This window comes from Prunus mume, linkage group LG2 (genome assembly GCF_029339155.1).
Source record: "Prunus mume cultivar Tortuosa linkage group LG2, ASM2933915v1, whole genome shotgun sequence".
NCBI classification, from domain to species: domain Eukaryota; kingdom Viridiplantae; phylum Streptophyta; class Magnoliopsida; order Rosales; family Rosaceae; genus Prunus; species Prunus mume.
This window is the reverse complement of record NC_142699.1, coordinates 37,349,749-37,371,236: the sequence shown is the minus strand read 5'-3', so window position 1 is coordinate 37,371,236 and position 21,488 is coordinate 37,349,749. Positions and strand designations below refer to the sequence as shown.

At 37.0% G+C, this 21,488-nt stretch overlaps 1 protein-coding gene across 1 annotated transcript; it reads left to right on the top strand.

Moving 5' to 3' along the window:
- The first annotated feature begins 5,876 nt into the window (after positions 1-5,876).
- LOC103322847 (adenylate isopentenyltransferase 5, chloroplastic) lies at positions 5,877-7,992 on the top strand. The gene is made up of 2 exons (XM_008224789.3): positions 5,877-6,169; positions 6,289-7,992. The coding sequence occupies exon 2, from the start codon at positions 6,305-6,307 to the stop codon at positions 7,319-7,321; it is 1,017 nt and encodes a 338-aa protein (XP_008223011.2). The 5' UTR covers positions 5,877-6,169; positions 6,289-6,304; the 3' UTR covers positions 7,322-7,992.
- Positions 7,993-21,488: the final 13,496 nt, after the last annotated feature.

Here is a 21,488-nt window from a genome sequence, read left to right as displayed (position 1 = left end):
ATGTTGTTAATTTGGATTATACCTTTCAAAGTAACAATTCATCTAATCAACGGTTCTAGTTAACAGCCTCACACATATATTGCGTATCAATTTATAATAAGAGAAAATTTTCTCGTAGTATTTATATAAAAACTACATGCTTGTTGAAGACTTGAAAGGACATATATATTTTGGCAATATATGTACTCCACCAAGAAGAGAAAAACCAGTATGGTGCTCCACTAAAAAAGCAAAGGGACCCAAAATGGGTACTAAATGAGGAACAAGTGTATCTATGATTATTACAATTGAATAATATTTACTTGATGAGTTGCATGAGTTAAAAGCTAAAGGGGGGCATATACCCTATGTCGATCCAGCTATATATATATATATATATATATATATATATATATATATATATTGGCAACACATCCAACACTCAATCAAAGTGCATTTCAACCAGTGACTACCAAAAATGATGATATTGGTCAATCAAATTCACAGCTTTTAGTACAAATGTTCTGCCGTTTTTCTTTTTATCTAGGATTTATTTATTTAATTAATTTTTTTTGTTCTTCTTCTTCTTTTTAAGCTTGTGGAATAATGGTCAATCAAATTCACAGCTTTTAGATTCCATGAAATGAAACCTTTACACCAAAAGATCTATCCCCTTCTTTCCTTTTTCTTTTGCACCAAATGATGAGTATTATTCTCCTACTTTTTCATCACCTCATGACTCCTAAAGATGCTGCTTCGCGTACCCACAAATATATATATACATATATATCACAGCCGGTGAAAAGAAAAAAAAATATAAACAAACTAGGAATAGTTGTACAGTTTCTTCTCCTCCTCCTTCCATATATGTCTCATGGATTTCTCTCTCTTTGACGAAAACGCGATAAAAATGATTCACAAACGTCAAATCCTAAAAGAAGAACTGGAATCCACTAAAAAATAAATATAAAAGTTTCCGAATTTTGTTGAAAGCATGAATAAACTGATGAACGGAATTCCATAACTTGGCTTAAATAGAAAATATATAAATTAAGCCTAGGAAACCGAAAGTTGCAAGGTATTCTCAAAACTCAACTGACAAGAAAAATATATTAAACTCCTAAACTTCTGTGGTACTTGTGTGTGTGAGTTTCCCCCCTCTTCCTTCTTAACTTTGACAGAATAAAAAAATATAAAATAAAAAGAAATAAAAGGAAATAGCCATATTAGGAATATATATCCTAATAGAAGACTTATTCTAAAATTAAAAATAAACAAGAAACGGTAGTGGAGTATAGCTTAGTTGGTTGAGCTCTTCCACCTCTAATCATGTGAGCAGAGAAGGTTTGAAAGCTCAATGACTATATGTCTAAACCCTCTCCTCCAATCGCTTGTAAAAAAAAAAAAAAAAAAAAAACAAGAAATTACAATACACCTTTCTTCTTCTTTTTTAATGCCATATTTGATATTTGAACATAATTTTCCTTGTTTGTGTGCTTTATTGGAAATTTTGAACCATTTTGTTTTCTTTACTTTTCTTCATTGGAATTGACTCATATTGTGCATTACAATTACAGTACTCTTTATTTAAGGGGAAAAAACCAAAAACAAGGAACAAATACTTTATCAGATGGACCATTAAACTCTAAGACTACATGTCATACAAGCTTTTGGCTTTCTAATGTGATGGGGAGCTCTATATAGTAGATTAGGACTAATCATAGTTTTCATGAGTTTAAAGCTCATCAAGTTAAGAGATATATTTAATCCAACATATGTGATGCTAATAATGTAGCTCATCATTTAGCTTGATTTACTTAGAGAATGTTGCACTTAGTTTGAGAAGCCTCCTGATTTTCTATATGTTGTTTTCGAAGATTGTACTTTTTTTCTTTTCTTTTTTAATTATTAATAAATGGCTGTTTTCTTAAAAGAAAGTATATTTAGGGCTCAATTACACCAATGCTCCTTGAAATTACGGTCAAATTTCACTTTGCCTCCCCAAACTTAAAGTGGTCCACTTACCCCTCTTGATCGTGGTTTGGCGTCAACTCTGTCCAAAAATTCGTAAACTATGATGACGTGGCAATGTTGTTTGTGTAATTTTTTACTCATGATTCATTATTCACCAATTGAGGGGTGATATGTCAAGTGGAGTCCACCTCCACATAGATAAAAATATAATTAAATATTCTAATGATTAAAACTAATTTAAAAATTAAAATAAAACTTTAAAATTTTTAGAACTAAAAAAAATATATATTTCCCTCCCTCTGTCTCTCTCTCTTTACCCGAACCTTTCCTTGTAGCCATAACCTCCCTTCCTCAAGCCACCCATATCCAACCTCATCCTTGCCTCCTACACCATGGTTGTGCTCTCAATCGTATCACCATCACCATTGGATCTAATCCTTAAGGATGGGGTGGGTAGGTGAGGGTTAGGGTTTTGTCATTTCATTGTTGATTTGGGAAAATGAGTTTTAAAGAAGGTGGTGTGACAAAGTGAGGCATGGGAAAACCAAAGGCCTCTAAATGGTCAGACGAGATGTGTCACATCCCGGGATTGGCTTCGCCGTAGCATGATATTGTCCGCTTTGGACCCCCCCTCTCTACCCTTACGGTTTTGTTTCTGGGAACTTATGAACAACTTCCCAGTGGGTCAGGGTCACCCATCCTGGGATTGCTTTAGCCCCAACTCGCTTAACTTCGGAGTTCTCATGACTTTGAAGCCAGTAAGCTCCTAAAAGGCCTCGTGCTAGATGGAGGTAGACATGTACATATAAGACACATCACCCCCTCTCCGTTGGTCGATGTGCGATGTTACAATCCACCCCCCTTAGGGGCCCGAAGCCCTCTTCAGCACACTTGCACCACACGACAGAGTGATTTTGATACCAAATTGTCACATCCCATGATCAACTCCGCCGTAGCATGATATTGTCCTCTTTAGGCCCCCTTTCTACCCTCACGGTTTTGTTACTGGGAACTCACGAGCAACTTCCCAATGGGTCAGGGTCACCCATCCTAGAATTGCTCTAGCCCCAACTCACTTAACTTCGGAGTTCCCATGACTCCGATACTAGTGAGCTCCCAAAAGATCTCGTGCTAAATGGAGGTGGGCATGTACATATAAGGCACATCACCCCCTCTTCGTTGGTCGATGTGGGATGTTACAAGATGCCCATTAGTTTCACTAGATTTGCATGATTTACCTTATATAGAATATTTAGTTCCTTTGTGACATCTTCCTTGGTGTTCTTTACAGCTAACTGCCCATCAATTATGGCTCCTTATACAGACCTTCCAATCCTGCAATGCTCATTGATATTGCCTCCATAATTGTTTTAATCTCATACATGATTGGCTTTCTTAGATTGAGGTGGCTGAGGTTGCTAAGGGGGGTGGCTCATGGGTAGGTTGGGAAGGGAGGAGAGAAGGATAGAGTTTTTTTAAATGGTATTTTATTACTGTTTTACTTAATTTTTTAGTTTTAATAATATTCTTATATATGTATAGGTGGGCTCTACTTGCCACATCACCTTTCAATTGTGAATAATGATCATGTGTACGAAATTACAAAAGCACCCCTACCACGTCATCATATTTAATAGACTTTTGGACGGAGTTGACGATAAGGGGCAAAGTGGGTCACCAAATCAGAGTCAAACGGGGTAAGTGGGTCACTTTATGTTTGGGGGGACAACGTGAGATTTGATTGTAATTTCAGAGAGCATTGGTATAAATAAGCCTATATTTAATCGAGTTGAATTGCATCAGTTTGTATGTTCCACAACCGTTACCCAATACAAACCAATTCCAATTGAGAATTGAATTTTATATTTTTGGTTTTTTGGTTCAACATCATTTTAACTCCACTCAATTTCATGGTGCAAATATAATTTTTTTTTTTTGGGTTTTCTGCAGTTTTGCTCCTTGAATAATTTGCATATTGTCAATTTAGCCCCTTAACAAATTTTTGGGTAAACTAAGGACTCCAATTGTTCAAAAATAGCCAATTGAGGGCCTACCGTCAATTTTTTCAAATTCCATCCGAATTTCAGTCCAAAGAAAGAGTAAATTTGTAATTTTATATAAAAAAATTAAAAAAGAGAAAATAAAAACCTCACCTACCTAATCTTCTTCCCCCTCCGTCTTTAAACAAATTAGGGTTGGGGTTTGTTATCGCTCTAAAGAATAAGTTTTCTTTCTTTTTTGTTTTCATTTTATTGGGCAGTTGAAAAACTGGAAGGAGTGGAGGGTGGAGAGGGACTTGAGAGCAGTAGAGGACAAAGGGACGTCGTCAGAGTCGTTGGCGAGGCGGCGAGAGGAGGTGGCGGAAGGGCGGGGTCTTTGGAGGTTGGGATGTTGAGAGATTAGAGGGTTCTGAGTTGGTGGGGATGGGGTTGTATGGGTCTTAAATTTTTTTTTTTTTTGGGATTTTTTTTTAATTTATAAAATTATGAATTTACCCTTAATTTGGAAGGAAATTTGGATTGAATTTGAAAAAATTGACGGTAGGCCCTCAATTGGCAATTTTTAAATAATTAGAGTCCTTAATTTATTGATAAAATTGTTGAGGGGCTAAATTGACAATATGCAAATAGTTCAGGAGGAAAACCGCAGAAAACCAAAAGTAAAAAAAATACAATTTTAAAAATCCAAATAACAGCTCGTGCTACGCTAAACTTGTGACATATATAGCAATTTTTGTTTCCATTTAAAAAAATGTAATTGGAGACATTTATTTTTTTGGTCGGTTCTCTAAAAACTAATAACCGACCAATCAAATTAAATTGGTTTTCCAAATGCTTCATATCCATTCCAACTCAAATGAGCAAAAAGAAAATTAACTGAAGTTGTTTGATTTGATTAAGCTTGAGCAACTTTCTTGCTCATCTTGACGGAGGCAATTATGCGCATCTTGTATGCAATACCTACGTATATTTTATCGTCTTCTTCTCAACTTTTTTTTTCCTTTTCTGAATTTGTGGAACGATCGATGTTTCTTTAATGAATAATTATAATTTACCAGGCATCAATTCAAAGGCCTTTGGATAAGGAGTGAACTATCAGAAACAAATGGGCTACAACTTTACCTAGCTTGTCCCTTCACCAAATATATATACTTTTATTTATTTAGGTATCAAAACCATGAAAAAAGGGAAATTCTTTTTGCCCACTGCTTTCTTTAAAACAACTATGCCATTCCATTCCCACCAAATTTTCATCGTTCGTACGTGTTCTTAATTTTTTTTAATGGGGAATAAAGACAACCTAAACCCAAATTAAAAAAAGTTACATGACTAAATAAATAGTACATGTGCGAAAGAATTATACTCGTTAAGGCTCTAACTCGATGAAAAATGACATTGAATTATCGCTTTATTCGAAAAAAAGGGAATCATACTGTGAACCACATCACTCTTCCTACTTTGAGTTGACTCACATAAAATAGTATTTTAATTTAAATTAATATACAGGCAGCTCCATAACCCATTAAAATGGCCGTTTTGTAGGTAGGTAGCTAGCTTTCCCTTTTCACCAAATTAACAGACCCCGTCAATTTTTGGTACATGTAACCCAGAAAATATTGTGTTGTGCCGATCAACACTTTCTGTGTGGTCCCTGTAAGATAATAATAATAATAATTATTATTATTATTCCAATTTAAGTATATTCAAACACTAAATCAGACTCACTTTAGTCCCTTGACCTAACCTTTAGCTTCACACTATAAAACATTGATTCTACGCCCAAAATATTTCATCCAAAAATATACATGTGTCTTGCGATCAATTGAAATCACAAGACAACCCTATACCACCCTCGGTTGCCTTAGCCTTTTCCCACCACCATAAATACCAAGCTCTCATCTCTTTTGCGATCAGGCAGTGACCATTCAGGTTCAAAAACTTCAAGCTGGACGAGCAGATCAAACCAATCCACTTGACGTCATAAATCATTTTCTCACAAACCGAACAGTGTTTTTTTCTTCTTTTTCCGCCAGGTGTAAATACTTTGCATATATACCTAGAGACAAAACCCATCTCACAATTCTTTTTAACTTTTTGCTAGCCAGCATCTCTCTGTCTCTGGTTTTTCTCTCCTCTCTTTCTCTACAGCAAGAAGCTCTTGTGCCTGCCAGTGCCAGGCCATTTTTATATCACCAAGTCGCCGCGTTTTTTTAAAGGTACAGTGGTCCAAAAAATCATGTGATGAGGCATGCTTTGCTTCCATGTGTAATTTTGTGTATAAATTAATTTTCCACAGAGTTGAAATCTTACCTGTGTTTTTGGGTCAACCTGGCAGGTTTCTATTAATTACAATGAAAATTTCCATGCCTGCCTGCAAGCAAGTACAGCCTATGTTGAGCTTCCAAGGCCCTCCTGGCTTGCCCAGCATCAACATGGATCCATTTTTCCGGCGAAAAGATAAGGTTGTTTTTGTAATGGGAGCCACCGGGACTGGCAAGTCCAGGCTTGCCATAGACCTCGCAACCCTTTACCGTGCTGAGATTATAAACTCAGACAAAATGCAAGTCTACAAGGGATTGGACATCGTCACCAACAAAGTCACTGAAGAGGAGTGTAGAGGCATACCTCATCACTTGCTTGGAAAAATCGATCCAAACTTCAACTTCACAGCCAATGATTTCAAGCAGCATGCATCCTTGGCTATCGAATCGATCTTGGAGCGCGACAGGCTCCCCATCATCGCCGGTGGCTCGAATTCCTACATCGAAGCTCTGGTGGACGACCACCCCGAGTTCAGAATGAAGTACGAGTGTTGCTTTATATGGGTAGATGTGGCGCTGCCAGTGCTCAACTCTTTTGTATCCGAGAGAGTGGATCGGATGGTGAAGGCGGGTTTGGTGGATGAGGTGAGGAGAATGTTCGATTCCACTGCTGAAGCAGAATATACGCACGGAATCCGGAAGGCTATAGGCATGCCTGAAATGGATCAGTATTTGCGGGGCGAGGCTTCTGGTATCAACGATGAGGAAACGCAAGAGAGGCTTCTTCAAACAGCTATTTCTAAAATTAAAGAAAACACTTGCATTTTGGCACACCGCCAATTGCAAAAGATTCGTCGGCTCTGCAGCCGACGAAACTGGAACATGCATCGCCTCGACGCCACAGAAGTATTCTTAAAGCACCGCGTGGAGGCGGATCAAGCATGGGAAAAACATGTGGCAAGACCCGCCAAGAGGATGGTTGGTAACTTCCTTGTAGACCCAATGCCCACAATTCTTCCATCCGACGCTCTTTCCACCGCCACCACCACTACCACCACGACCGTTCTTGCCACATCTATACCCGCCGTGGCCACCGCAACCCGTTAGATAGAGGGAGTATGCTCTGCTCCATTCGACATGATCCCACGTGGCAGGCTGCAGCTTTTTTATATTTCTTTCTTTCTCAATTTGTTCTCATCTTTATCATCGGCTGTGACTCTATGGTAAAAAAAAAAAAAAAAACAAAAGAGAAATCAGAAAAAGAACAAAAAGAAACGGTGAGAGGTCGTTGTCAGGTGGTTAAGTTCGCCTTTTTACTTGGGTGGCCGTACAGTTGGAAGCATTTTAGAAATCCGCGCTGGGTGGCTGCTGCTTTAAAAAGTTGGAAAAGGTTCTCTGCTTGCACGCTCTCGCTAGGCCTTCTTCCTTTCACCTTTCTGTGGAGTCCGTCCGTACCGCGCTGTGAGGCGCGCCTGCAAATCAATCATCAATCATCAATAATCAATCATGAGAAGTGATGGTAATAGTAAAAAGAGACTGTTGGGGTCCATCCATATATGTGAGTGAGAGTCGTCCAATAAGCTTTGGGCCCCATTTCTTGTGTAATGTATATGAGTCAGCAGAGAGAGAGGTGGTTTTTCTTTCTTTTTTTTTGGCCTTTTTCATTGTGTGCCGTACGTCTTTTTGACATGAGCTCTTCCCTTCTCTCTCTCCCCTTTTCTTTTTCAAATGTATATTGCTAATTTGCTATGGTATATATGAGATTGGGGATTTGGGAATTTCCAAATGTGTGTGCGCATTTAGCTTCGATTCTAAAGTTGAGTACCAATGCGAACAAATTCAGAAGGAAAGAGTTGAAATATAATCAAAGTTTATTGAATGGAATTAGGTTTGACATGAAGAATGAAAACTTAAGGAACCAAAGATATTTCGATTTGAAGATCGAATTTGAAATATCAGATTAGATTGAGTTTTAACAAGAAGAACGACTCACTGATAAACATGTTGATTTTAAATTTTGAGTTAAATTGAACTTGATGTGTTATATTGCGTGAACAGTTGTTTATGTATATAAAATTCGTCACACATAATCAACGCGGGGAGCCCTTTTTATTGATCAAATTTCAAGTACAAATAAAGATCAATCACGTTCTTGGACAACATCGAAAGGTGAAAGAACCTGCAACGTGGGAGGGACATAAGCCTAGGGATTTGATGGAAGTGAATATGCTGTAATTGACAATAGTTTTTTAACAGCTAGCTTCTATAGGCTGTGATTAGATTTCTGGAACTTACCTATTGCTGAATTACAATGGGAATCTTTGAAATTAAGGGGACCAAAAGGAAAGCTGCTGTAATTGGTAGGGTCGTCTATCCAAGATCCCTTATCGTTTTCATGCCAAATGATTCCAAGTTCCAACTATAAATTTTATAATCATGTGGGTACCCTTTATACCCACTCAAGCACTCACCACCACCTCTGATGTTAAAAGGTATATATAATATGTGGACCAACTCGAGAACACAAGAAAGGAAATAAAAAAGAAAAACATCTTGTGTTCTTAAGCTTCATGGCATTTCTAAGAAACGTTACATTAAGGGGTCAAAATCAACTTTATTAAAGGAGAGTTTAGGGATTGATTTTCATATGAGAGCGGCAAATGTATTTAGCTTATTGGTAGGAAAGAAGAGGATATCGAGGAAGCCAGGCCACTTAAAAAGCTCTTATTACGGTTAATTACAAATTGAAGACCTATAACATCGGTTAATTTGAACTTGAAGACCTACTGAGTGCCACGCTTCAAAATATCAGTTAAGTTGATAGTTAAATAGAAGGTTGGCAACAATTTGTAATTTTCTTCTATTGGGTGCTCTGATCTAGGCGACTCTAAAATATAATTGACTTTTTTCCTTCTTCTTACGTACGTACAAACTATTTTTAACAAGCGATATCTTTGGTGAATGTCCACGATTATGTGAAATGAGACAAGAGGCTAGCCACAAGACAAGATGGGTTGTGAAAGTAGAAGTATTCCTTGTCATTTCACTGTCTTGTTATCCTTGATCGATTACTAAAGGAGGGGAAAAAAAATCAAGTTTGATTGGAATGGGAAACAATTCCGATTGTCTCTAACGACGCCTAGCACCGTCCATTCAACTCATACCTTAATTCGTACTGAGCAAGGACAAAATAAAGATCAAACTTTTCATCAAACGTCGTCGTTGTGATTGAGAATGTATGGTATAACATGATATGCGAGAACAGGCAAAGGATACAACTAGCTAATTCTCTTTAGAATTCGACCAAAAGAAAAGCCAACTCTTTAGAATCTCTAGTTGTCTTCTAGTCGGATACACATGAAAAAGGACAGTCCACTCTACGGTATTGTGGAGGTTGTAATTTCTATCATAGTGCTTATACTAGTACAACACATGCTATTGCTGTCACAATTAAGCTTCTTGGTGCCTTCCACATTTAACGGTCTCTGTCCATTTTATCAATCAACAAGTTTTGTTTGAACTTGCAAGTTGCAAGTACAATGAACCACAATATATATATGTTTGATTTGAGTGTTGGAAATATCACTTGAATCATTCTACTTAAATGTTGCCTATGACCTCTTTAAACACCGGAAAGATAGATATACCAGTAAACTAACAGTTAGTTAATCGAACTTGGCTTGAGTTATAACACGTATGGTCTTCAATTGTCTTTATTTATTTTTGGTTCTTTCTTCATTTTCTTGATTAAGTGGTAGGCCTAAAAAAAACAAAATATCATATCCATTGTCCTTTAAAGTACTAGACAATTATTAGTGAACCATGCATGCACACTCTTTCCAATAATTTCTAAGCATTGCACATTCGAAGAAATGGGCACTTTTCGATTGAAAATGCAATGCCAACCGTAAGTTCCTATGTCAAAATAAGATAAAGCTTCAAATGCGAACAAAAAGCAATTGCAAGTGTACGTCTACAAAGAAATGGAAAAGCTGCCTGCCAAGAATGCTGTCGTGGTCAACTTGAATTAATCAATCTATTCCAAAAAACAAAAAAAAATATCTATAAACCCCTCTTGCACTAGTCTTTTAGTTCTTCTTGGCAACTTGTTTCTACTTCTGTTTCAATGCGCAGTTTCTTGGAAACTTTGGTCATTTGTCTGGTCTTCGTGTTGTCTGCTGGCGGTTTTTTGTTTTGCTTTTTATGTTTGTTTTTAGGGCTTGAGCACCAGTTTCTTGTAGTCTTGTAAGTATTTTTAGAATTTTTGGGGGTTGAGCTCACTGCTGTCGTTAGCAGGTGATGTGCAAGCTTGTGTACAACTCAGAAACGCGTAGCCACGATCGAATGAGAGAGCAAAACACGGTTTTGGCGAGGGATGTCGGGATTTTCATAACCACTTCTATATATATCTATTAATATATCTTAATCTTTTGCATAGCTCATTGGTCATGCTCAATACCTATTAATCTTGGTTCAATAATTGTTGAAGGATACACATAACTAGTGATGCCATTGAGTATTATTCAAACAAACAAAGACCGGTCAAGAGATTCACAAATTCATTTTTTCTGTCAGACGGTTTATCTTGCTTTTTATTCGAATGTGTGGTTCAAATTCACAATTTAACAATATATTAAGGATTGTGTGAAAACACAAGTGTTATAAGAACATTACCCTACATCAATAAAAAATGAATCTCGTATGTATTATTCTCGCCTCATGGGAAACATCTTAGAAAAAATGAAAAGAAAGCATCTATATTTCTTAAGTAGATTCGTACGTAATCATAATTAAGAACCATGGTGAAAGTGATTAAAGGTCAATCCTCACGGGTAGAGATATACATATTTATATATTATGGCTCCAAAGTCCAAAGATGAGAATGAAAAGTCAACTAATTGCTGCATATATATTCGTCTGATCCAATATATGGGGGAGGTGGGAGGTTGAGATTCTTGTAAGTGGGTCTGCTCTATCTGGAAGCTCAACTCAGAGGACGAAATCACACACCAGTTTGATGATAAAAAATCTATAAAAAAAATAACAAGAAAATCTTTTGCTTGTGCACTAACTAGATTTGATATAAGCTGAAGACTAGATTGTCATCTGAAATCCTCAAGGACAATGAGAGAGGCAGTCATTTGAAATGATCTCAAATAGATTTGATCCCAATGTTTATGGGATATTTGAGTTCTCTCAAATCATCATCATGTCGTGATAAGTTTAGACTAGATTATCTGAAATCTCAAATAGATTTGGCCCCAATATTTATGGGGGATTTGAGTTGAGCTTCTTGGCATTCTGAATACATTACAATTAAGGTGATAGATTTTCATGAACCAGAACAATTTTTAAATCCCAAACACAAGATGCACATGCAGTCCATACACTAAACAAACAAAACCTGCTTTTCATTAGTTGGTGTGTTTCAATTTCAACTATTTTATCTTATCCAGATAAGAATATTCTCGACAAGATGGTTAGTAAGAATTTTGAGTAAGTTCTATCTATTATTATTCTTTTCAAGTTGGCTAGTATCAAAATTTATCTTCAAGGGTTTATTATTCCATGAGATAGAAGAATAAAAAAAAAGTATATTTGAAAATTTTAATTACTTTTATATAACTTTACCGATGTCCCTCGATAAATTGTTAATTTACTATTATTCTTTAGAAATACAGCAAAAGCTATATAAAAGAAACAATTTATATATCACTTTGATAATTATGGCATAGTTCAAGGGGCAAAACCGCATATTACCCTATATAGTAACTTAATCTACATAGTTTTTACCTTTCTTATTTTGTTGAATCTGGAAATCGGTTAAGCTATATAAAAGTAGAAGCTATATAATGCAGCCAAAAGCATAAAAAAATGGCTTATTCGAAAATTGAAATTTGAGTGGTTGAGAAATAGGAAAGGAACAGATGTAAATATCAATCAAATGGGGACCTCTGCGTTGGACCTCTCCTATGTGACGCTTGTACAAGCCCTTAGAGCATTTTCAGCGGAACAGGTCAGCCTGGGCAAGAAAGAGCTTGAGGCCCCTTTCACACTTTCAGCGGGCATTTGCAGCTCGGGCAAATGATGTGCAAATGGTGGGGGCCATCAAAACAGGCAAGCCCAAAGGTAGATCGAGTCCGTGCTCTTGCCTAAAGGTTTGATGCTGGTGTCAGCGCACGGGTTTGAAATTTTTTTACAATAGGAGCATGGTGTACACGTGCCAACGGTAAACAAAATTTCAAAATTTTGTTTCTGGGAACTCATGCCCCCCATGCCCTCAAGATTTTGTTTATGGGAACTCACAAGCAACTTCCCAGTGGATCACCCATCTTGAGATTGCTCTAGTCCAAACTCGCTTAATTTCGAATTCTCATGACTCGAAGCCAGTGAGCTTCCAAAAGGCCTCACGCTAGATAGAGGTGGACATGTACATATAAGGCACATCACTCCATCTCGGTTGATCGATGTGGGATGTTACACAAATAGCCTCTTCCATCGAAGCCGCAGGGTCATGGACAACCATGGAAGATGTTTTGTTGTGTGAGTGTTGGTTCCAAGTTGATCATTACCCGATCACGGGTAATGAGATGAAGTTCTCTTATATGTGGAGAAAAATTCGGCTCGTACGGAAATGACCTTGGCTAGTAGGTGGAAAATTTTGAATAAAGAGTTAGGGAAATGGAGAGATGCGTTGGCAAAAGTGAGGGACAACGTTCAAAGTGACTAAAATCTTGGCAACGAGGTAAATTATTTGTAATTGCCGTTTTATTAAATTGAATGTCCTATTTTTTGAAAATTTCTTATATTTCTTATATTTCCAATTTTTTAAATATTTAAATATTATAGATTATACAAACACAAATGTGGTTCGGTGCCATTGGCAAAGGCAAAAAATCTTTCAACAATCACCAATGTTGGGAGGTTGTGAAAAATTGTTCGGGATTCAAAATTATTATCACAGGTCTGACCGTTGTGTTGAATGAGACACCGTTCCACGATTCATCGGCATCAGATTCTCTGTTGGGGTCCCCAATGAATAAAGATTTACCAATCCAAAGGGAGCCGAGGCCTATTGGGAGAAAGGCGGCAAATGCTAAGAGAGGGAGTAATTCGATCAATGAATGTACAAAAATTTTGGAGCAAATTGCTCTCAACTGCGCAATGAGAATTAAGAGAGACATGAAAAGAGATGCGGATGACAAGGCAAGGGATGAAGCATTTACAAGAGAGAAGGAGTATGCACACAAACACGACATGGATATGAAGGATCGGGAAACCATGGCTATGGATACGAGTGATATGTCTAATGAAACAAAGTCATTTTGGAAGCTAGAACAAAGGGATGTTATGAGAAGAAGACTTTTCCGTGACGATGGACCTGGCAACACATATCGGTTAAATGATGAAAACCATTAGGTTGTATTGATAGAGTTGGCACTTATTAATTAGTTGTATTGCTTTTCTTTTATTAAAACATAACATTCAATAATATAGCTATTTATATAAAACATTGCATACATCAAAACGAAGCATAATTCATTACAAAACACAAACAAAGCATAATTCAGCACAAACAAAGCAATGTTGAAAACAAAATACGAACAAAGCATAATTCAAAATAAGACACAAACAAATCATAATTCAAAATAAAACACAAACAAAGCATAATTCAAAACAAAGCATAAGTCAAAACAAAGCAAAATTCAAAACTAAGCATTAAACTTGACTTTATTGACCGTGATTGTCTCTCAACGCCCATAAGTGCTCTATCAAGTCAACTTGACGTTTTTGTGAACATAAGAAGATTGCATTTCGTATAGCGATCAATCATACTCTTGTTGTAACGACCGTCTGTAGTCAACAATTCGTGCTCCAATGGTTGTCCATTTGCTCCCACGGGTCTTTCATAAATTCTTGTCAATGCCGTGTTCATGGGATCGGGTTTGAACATCTCTGGTTCATCATAATCACACTCATCCTCCACAATTATGTTATGGAGGATGATGCGCGTCATCATAATGCTCCGAAGCACCTCTTCATCAAACATACAAGCATCTCCCCTAATGATTGCCCACTGAGCTTGGAGGATACCAAAACACCTTTCCCCATATTTCCTATAACCCTTTTGATATGCAGCAAAATATTTTTCCTTCTCCTATTGGAGATGCATAATTCTTTTGACGAATGTCATCCACTTTGAGTAAATTCCATCTGCTAAGTTGTACCCACTAGTAGACGGTATTGTTGATTTTATACGTGAGCTGAGGGGGCTTGTGTAAGTATATGCATTTTGTGATTTTATTTTGGCTTCCCTTGACAATTTTGTAATAGGACAATCATTGTAATTTCTCAGGCTCTAAGTTTAGATTAAGAATTACTTCTTTAGGTGTTCTTATCTGGCTACATTTTGGTGGACAACAATGTGTTTTGACATAGGTAAATTCTGCATTGCACTACATTGCATTCACTAAATTTCTGAAGATTATGATTAGTCATCTTTCCTTCGTATGATTAGTCAACCTTTGCATCAGTAGGTGTTATGTTGCACCATTAGTCCTTACCGTTAGAGAAACTTGATGGTAGGGACTAATGGTGCAACACAACACTTAATTGAGTGACATCTATAACTATTTTTGGAGTTAAGTGACCAAAATGTAACTCCGAGTATAGTTAAGGGACCATTGCTACAAAAAATCCTTATTATCATTATTATTTAATAGGCCAAATTGTAGTAATGGTCCCTGGACTATACCCCAACTTTACTTTCGTCCCTCCTTTTGATAAATTCTTACCGTCGTACGTTAATTATGCTTCCAGTTGCAGAAATCTTCCTTGCCATCATCTTTGTCAAATTTTCCGTTTAATTTGAGGGCATATTTATCTTTTCAAGTGGTGGATTGAATAAAGGCATGTCCATATCAGCAACTTCTCAAACTTATAGCGCTAAATTTGAACCTTAATGCCATGTCAGCCATTTCTAAAAATATTAAGGCATCTAGCGAAAAAAAATTATAGAGGGAAAGGAGAAGAAGAAGATGTCACAAGGTTCAGGCAGCCGTAACACATGGAAGCTTTGCGAGTGTGGGGGAGCTATTAAAAGATAGACTTCATGGACATATTCGAATCCGGGGAGAAGATTTGAGGCTTGTAAGAATAATCGGGTAAGTCACTTTGTCTGGCATTTTGTGTTTTTTCTCTGGAATTTTGTGGTTTTTGGTCCATGGGTTTTAGATCTAACCTTGGATATGGAAAATTCTTTAGAAGAACAAAGGCAAAGGTCATTATAGGGAGTGGGTGGACGAAGAGATATGCCCACGAGGAAAGGAAGTTCTTCCTGGGTTGCTAAGAAGAATGAGAGGTATGGAGCAGGAGCTGAATGAAATAGAAGAAGATAATGAAGGACTGAGAGATAAACTTATAGCAATTGAGAAAGAAAACAAGGAATTGACAGCAACAGTTGGAAGACAGAGAATGAAGATGGATGAGAAAATTATGGCATATCGACATAAAGGGAAACTAATGTGGGTGGGTCTGTTTATGGCGTGGGTTCTTGGTGTCATGGTTGCAATGTTGATGATTAATATCCTAAATTTGTCTGAAAAAATTCTAGAGAATTTGATGATCAAATAGTGAAATGTGTAATGTAATGAGTTTGGTACATTTGTGCCATTGCATAACTTCAATCCAAAGTTGGGTACATTTATGCCATTTGCATAACTTGAATCCAATGTTTGGTACATTTCTTCCATTTGTGTCATTGTAATGTGCAAGTGTATAAGAACATCCCTTAAGATAAGATATAATTTGACAATTGCATAACTTGATTCCAAAGCTTACATTAGTTCTAATTGCATACTCCAAATACATAACCAAATTTCAATCAGAGTTCATGCTCAAAATATGCCCTCCAAATACAAAGTTCCAACCAATATCCAATGCTAGCCTTGGATAGCAAAACACCAAATTATTCAAAACATCACTTTCAAATTCCTACCTAACCAAAAACTCAAGCAATTACACATCAAAAACTCCAACCTAACCAAAAAGTCTAGCAATTACACATCATGATGTTTGGATTTAGGAACATAATCATGGTCTTCAAGGTCTAGCCTTCTTTGCAGGAGATTTATATATGATATCGTGGCTTGAAACTGGCTAAGGTGAAGATTGGCCAGTTTTGGGTGGTCTAATCCTTTTTGCAGAAGATTTAAATCTTCTATGTGGGCTTGAAAATGGCTGAGGTGAAGATTGGTCAGTGTTTGGTGGTCTTAAAAATAGTTGAGATGATGATTGCACATTGTTTGATGGTGATGAAAAGGATGAATCTCCATTGTTTGGGAGGGGCTGTGAAACAACTAGTGTTTTCCTTTTTTCATTCTCATCTCCAACCTTCAACAACATATAACAAAACAATATTAAAAACATAATTTTGAAAACACGAAGTTATAAAACAGTCAATAAGATGTCACACTTATTGATGAAGAGCTAGGTTGTTTGCCCCTTCCTCTACCACCACCCCTTATTACACCTCTATGTATACCCCTTCCTCTGCCTCTTGTAGGCCTTCTTGGCCCATTAGATTGGTCCTACCATGAAAAAAACAAGGTGTCAGTTATTGGGCTCAATACAAATTGCATAGTAACCCTAATACATAAAGCTACCTCAACTATCTCAGTTACCCTTTGGTTGCTAGAATTGGCAAAATCTCCTTGTTTAAAGTGTCCTATTTTATTGTGTCCTTCCTGGCCACAAATAGAACACCTGATCTTGGTAAAAACCCTTCTCAATTTTGCAGGGGGTGGAATGTAATTAGGTGGTATAGGATTTGGAGGGACTGAGCACGTACTTCAACCTTAGAAGGGTCTTTGTTTCTTGATTTCTTGGGTCTTCTAGGTTGGGTCTTGTAAGGAGAAGGTCTAATTGGAGGCAAATTTATCTTCTTCCATTTATCTATGAATGGCACAGGGTGGACCATTGGATCATATGAGGAGAGGTAAGTAGTTTGGCTATAACACTCATGTGCATAGTCAAACACATTTTCTTGTTTGTGGAAAATACAAGAAATTGCATGTGAGCATAGGATCCCACACAAATCCCATCTTCCTGCAAGAGCAAGTCTTTGCTCTTAGATCCACAACAAACTCACCCCCATACATATGAGACACTTGGTATTTCTTCTCACCTGCTAGTCTGGGAATACATTGATGTGCTCCCATCTTGTTATTCTCAATGATCTTCACTATTCTAGGCCCAACAGGATGTTTCCAAACCCTGCCAGCAATTCTTCTTTCACACATCCTCAACATTAGATAAGTTTTAATTCTTTCAAGGCGTGTTAAGATGGACCTTGTCTCTTGCTTCTAAGTATGCATGAGTTGAATGTTCTCACGAAGATTGTTCAATAAGATGTCACACTTAAAGTGTTCATCAAAATGAGATCTGCTTCAATTCTTTGGTGGCTTTCTTAAAAGCCACTTGTAAGCTTCATTATCTTGCACCTTCATCTTCTCCATCTTTGCTTCATACTATGGAACAGTGGTGGCTCTTACTGCTGCCCACAATATGTTCTTTTAAAAGAGCTCAGAATGTTGCCCTATGAAGTTGCTATAAAGGTGCCTCACACACATTCTATGTTGAGTTGTAAGCACAACAGTTTCAATGGCTAGAAGAAGACCCTTTTGCTTGTCACTTATGAACACCCAAGTAACCCCATTCTCTATTTTTAAATCAACTACCAACAACTCAAGAAACCACATTCAAGAAATCTTATTTTCAGCTTCAACTACAACATAGGCAATGGAGAACATTCCACAGCTGTTAAAACTTCTCCTGTGTATGGTCCTGTCAAATGGCACCCATCCACGCCAATGACAGATCTACATCCCTCTAAAAATCATTTCTTACAACATGCCAAGCACCCTTAAATTCTCTGAAAAACAGGTTCACCCTCAACCATGTTAATCTTAATTACAGCTGTGCTACCCTTGTTAGAAGGATTTCGACTGTTCAGCATAAGCCCATAACCTTGCGTATTGCTCTAGGTAGCTACCTTCAATGACCACTCTTGACAACCTCTTGGCTCTCTATATTTGATGTTTGCTTACATTCATAACATACTGTTCTCGCACTTTTGCCTGCATTGCTGCTACATCCTAGTTGAGATTTTTCCTAATTTTGTCTGCAAACCTAATGGATAGCTATCTTGCATTGCAATACCCCAACCTGTTAACTCTAGTGCACTCATGTTTTCAAAGAAAGAGTCTTGATTTCAAAAGTAGGCTGATTCCTATCTATCCTTGAAGCCAACACAACAAATGGGCAATACTTGTGCCCAGCACATTTTGCTCTGACCCGAAAATTATCATTCTTCACAAACTTTATAGATTTGCTTTCCACAATTGCGTACTCCTTAATAGATTCTTTCATTTCTTCTCTGTCAAACTGCATTCCTAACCTAAACTGAGCATTTCTGAGGTTAGTTTCTCTTCTAAATTGTTTAAAGTTTGGTAATTTTATCTTCTTTCTCTTCTTTGACTTCTTAGAGTTTTCTTCATTTCCTTGACCATCCTCGGAACTTTCACCTCCCGAGAGAGTGCATCAGTGTCTTCACCATCATCTGAGATAGCCCCTGTACATTCATTAGGAGGCACTATTTGAGGATTAATGGTTGGTTCCTCTTCACCCACATCTGGTGGAACATTTGCTCTTTTTTTTGCTGTCATTCTAGGATCAATATTTGGCATCTCATCATCAATGTATTCATAATCACTGTCCTTTAACTCTTCATCCTCCTATTTTTCTTCATTTTCAAATTCACTACTATCAGATTTGACTTCCACATTTTCCTCTTCATTGTTTGCTTCATTACCTTATGAATCAACTTCCACATGTTCTTCTTTAGCCACATTTGCATACTCCTCAAAATCCAACGATGGCCATACCACTTCTTTTTGATTGCCAAGTGTGTTCTGGTCAGTTGGATCATGAAAATACAATACAACTCTTCTATTTGATGGAATGGTAGCAACAGTGACAAATAGTCATCCACACAGTTGTCTGCAAAGCACACCTTCCCACCCCTATATACTCCATTTTCCAACAAACCAAAATGGTGAAGTTCTAAAGTGCGTAGCTCGAGTTTATCTAACATAAAAAACAACATTACTTTGGTTATAACATCTGACAGGAAAATAATATTTTGACAACTTTGAAACCACATTTTCTTGCCTCAAACCAAGGACAACGACATAGGGCCACACATATAGCCAAACCAAAGACAACAACACATGACCACACATATAGCCAAACCAAGGACAACACAGGACGACATATATGCAGACAAAGCCTAAACCTATAAAATATCAAACGCACTAAGTTATAGTTACTTACCATACTTTGGATGGTCTCCAGACCACATAAACCTTGTCCCCATGTGAAGTATCTCTGCAAACACTTTGTAAACACTGAAACACTGTCACTTTCGATTGTCCCAAAATAGAACCCTCGAATCTTCAATAATGCACTAATACTTTAATCAACACCGTCTCCCTTTCAAACATGGCACTTTCGACCACAAATTGTACTTTGAAACATTACAATCAAGAAACCCTACCCCATTTTACCCTTTTCCCCTTTCGCTTGCTTTTTCCTCTGTTTGAAGTGAACTTTCAGTTTCAAAATCGCAAAACATGACAAGGTTTCATTTTCAACATTGGCTGAATCATTTTAATGTCGAAAATACTTTTTTGCCCATGCCAAGTAGGACTTGTCCATGCTACCTCATCAAATTAAACGGAAAATTTGATAGAGATGACGGCAAGGACGGTTTCTACAACTGGAGGCATAATTAACGTATGACGGTAACAATTTATCAAAAGGAGGGACGCAAAGTAAAGTTGGGGTATAGTCCATGGACCATTGCTACAATTTGGCATATTTAATAAGGTGCATTTTTTAATTATGAATTTGCCCATAATATTGACGAAAAATTGAATGGAATTTGAAAATCTAACGGTGAGAGGTAAATTAGCTATTTTTAAATAATTTGTATCCTTAATTTACCCCGAAAAAAAAATCTAGGAGGAAAATTGACATTATGGCATAGTTCAAGGGGCAAAACCACATATATAGATTTACAAGTTCAATAACTTACTACAGAGACATGTACCTAAAAAAATATATTCTAAATTAATTTTTAATAAAACAAGCGGCCCAAATTGTAGAATACCATTACCATACTCTAGGAAAAAAACCCTGTTAGCTTTTCACCAAGCCCAATTTTATCGAAGCAAGTCTAAAATAACTGAAAATTTCAACTCTACCACCAAACATATCCAAAACATGCAACCCTAATATTTTTTGAAAAAAAAATCCGACTACAAACCAGCAAAGAACAAAAACAAAATACTCAAAAAATGACTAATTGCCTTCTTCATTGCAGTATGAATTAGTAAATTACCTATACAAGTATTATAGTATCCCCAATAGCATCTTTAACAACTACGAGATGCTCAAATAAGTGAGCCACATCATAAACGTTTCTCCAACACCTTTGTCAAACTCGGTCGTCAAAGATGTAACATCTTTCTCTCTTTTCAGGACTGGTAAGTTGACATTGGCTCTTCAAAACATTTAATTTTACTTTGGAAAAACAAAACATACCTTGAAAATGTTAAAAACCTTTATTTTTTTTCCTTTTCAAAATAAATATATAGATGTTTTCCACATGTTTTCATATTTTCATTATTTTCCATAATATTGCATTAATTAAATTGAAAAGTCTATTGGAGCAAAAATTATTTAAGTAGCAAATAAACGTTTTCAAATCGCCACATAGGTCAACAAACTTTAATTTGCAGTTACTATTGGGGATGCTCTTAGTCCACACAAAGACAACGATGTAGAATGGTAGAAGACAACACTAATAGTCCCTACCATTGAAAAGACACACCTAAGGTGGCTATTGAGCAACAGAGATAAAACACCAATATTCGTTTCGTCTTGGTTTTTCTTTCTGCAACCCCTTTGGGTTCCAAGGATTTTCCCTGGAATCAACCTCTTCGGCTAATAAACCGGGCGATTCTTTCCCTCATCATGTTGTGGAGAGATTTTCCTTCCCGATTTTTACTGGGTTTTGTTTATCCTGAGTCTTTTTGGACTGGCTTTTAAAATCCTTTATGATGTGGATCTTTCATACTAGGTGCTGTGAGATCATGTGGGATGCTGGAGGTGATGTAGTCTTCTTTGCCCAAGTGCATATTTAGCGGTAAGG

Excerpts from the sequence above, each read along its gene's own strand:
- LOC103322847 (XM_008224789.3), top strand. The coding sequence starts at position 6,305 with ATGAAAATTTCCATGCCTGCCTGCAAGCAAGTACAGCCTATGTTGAGC.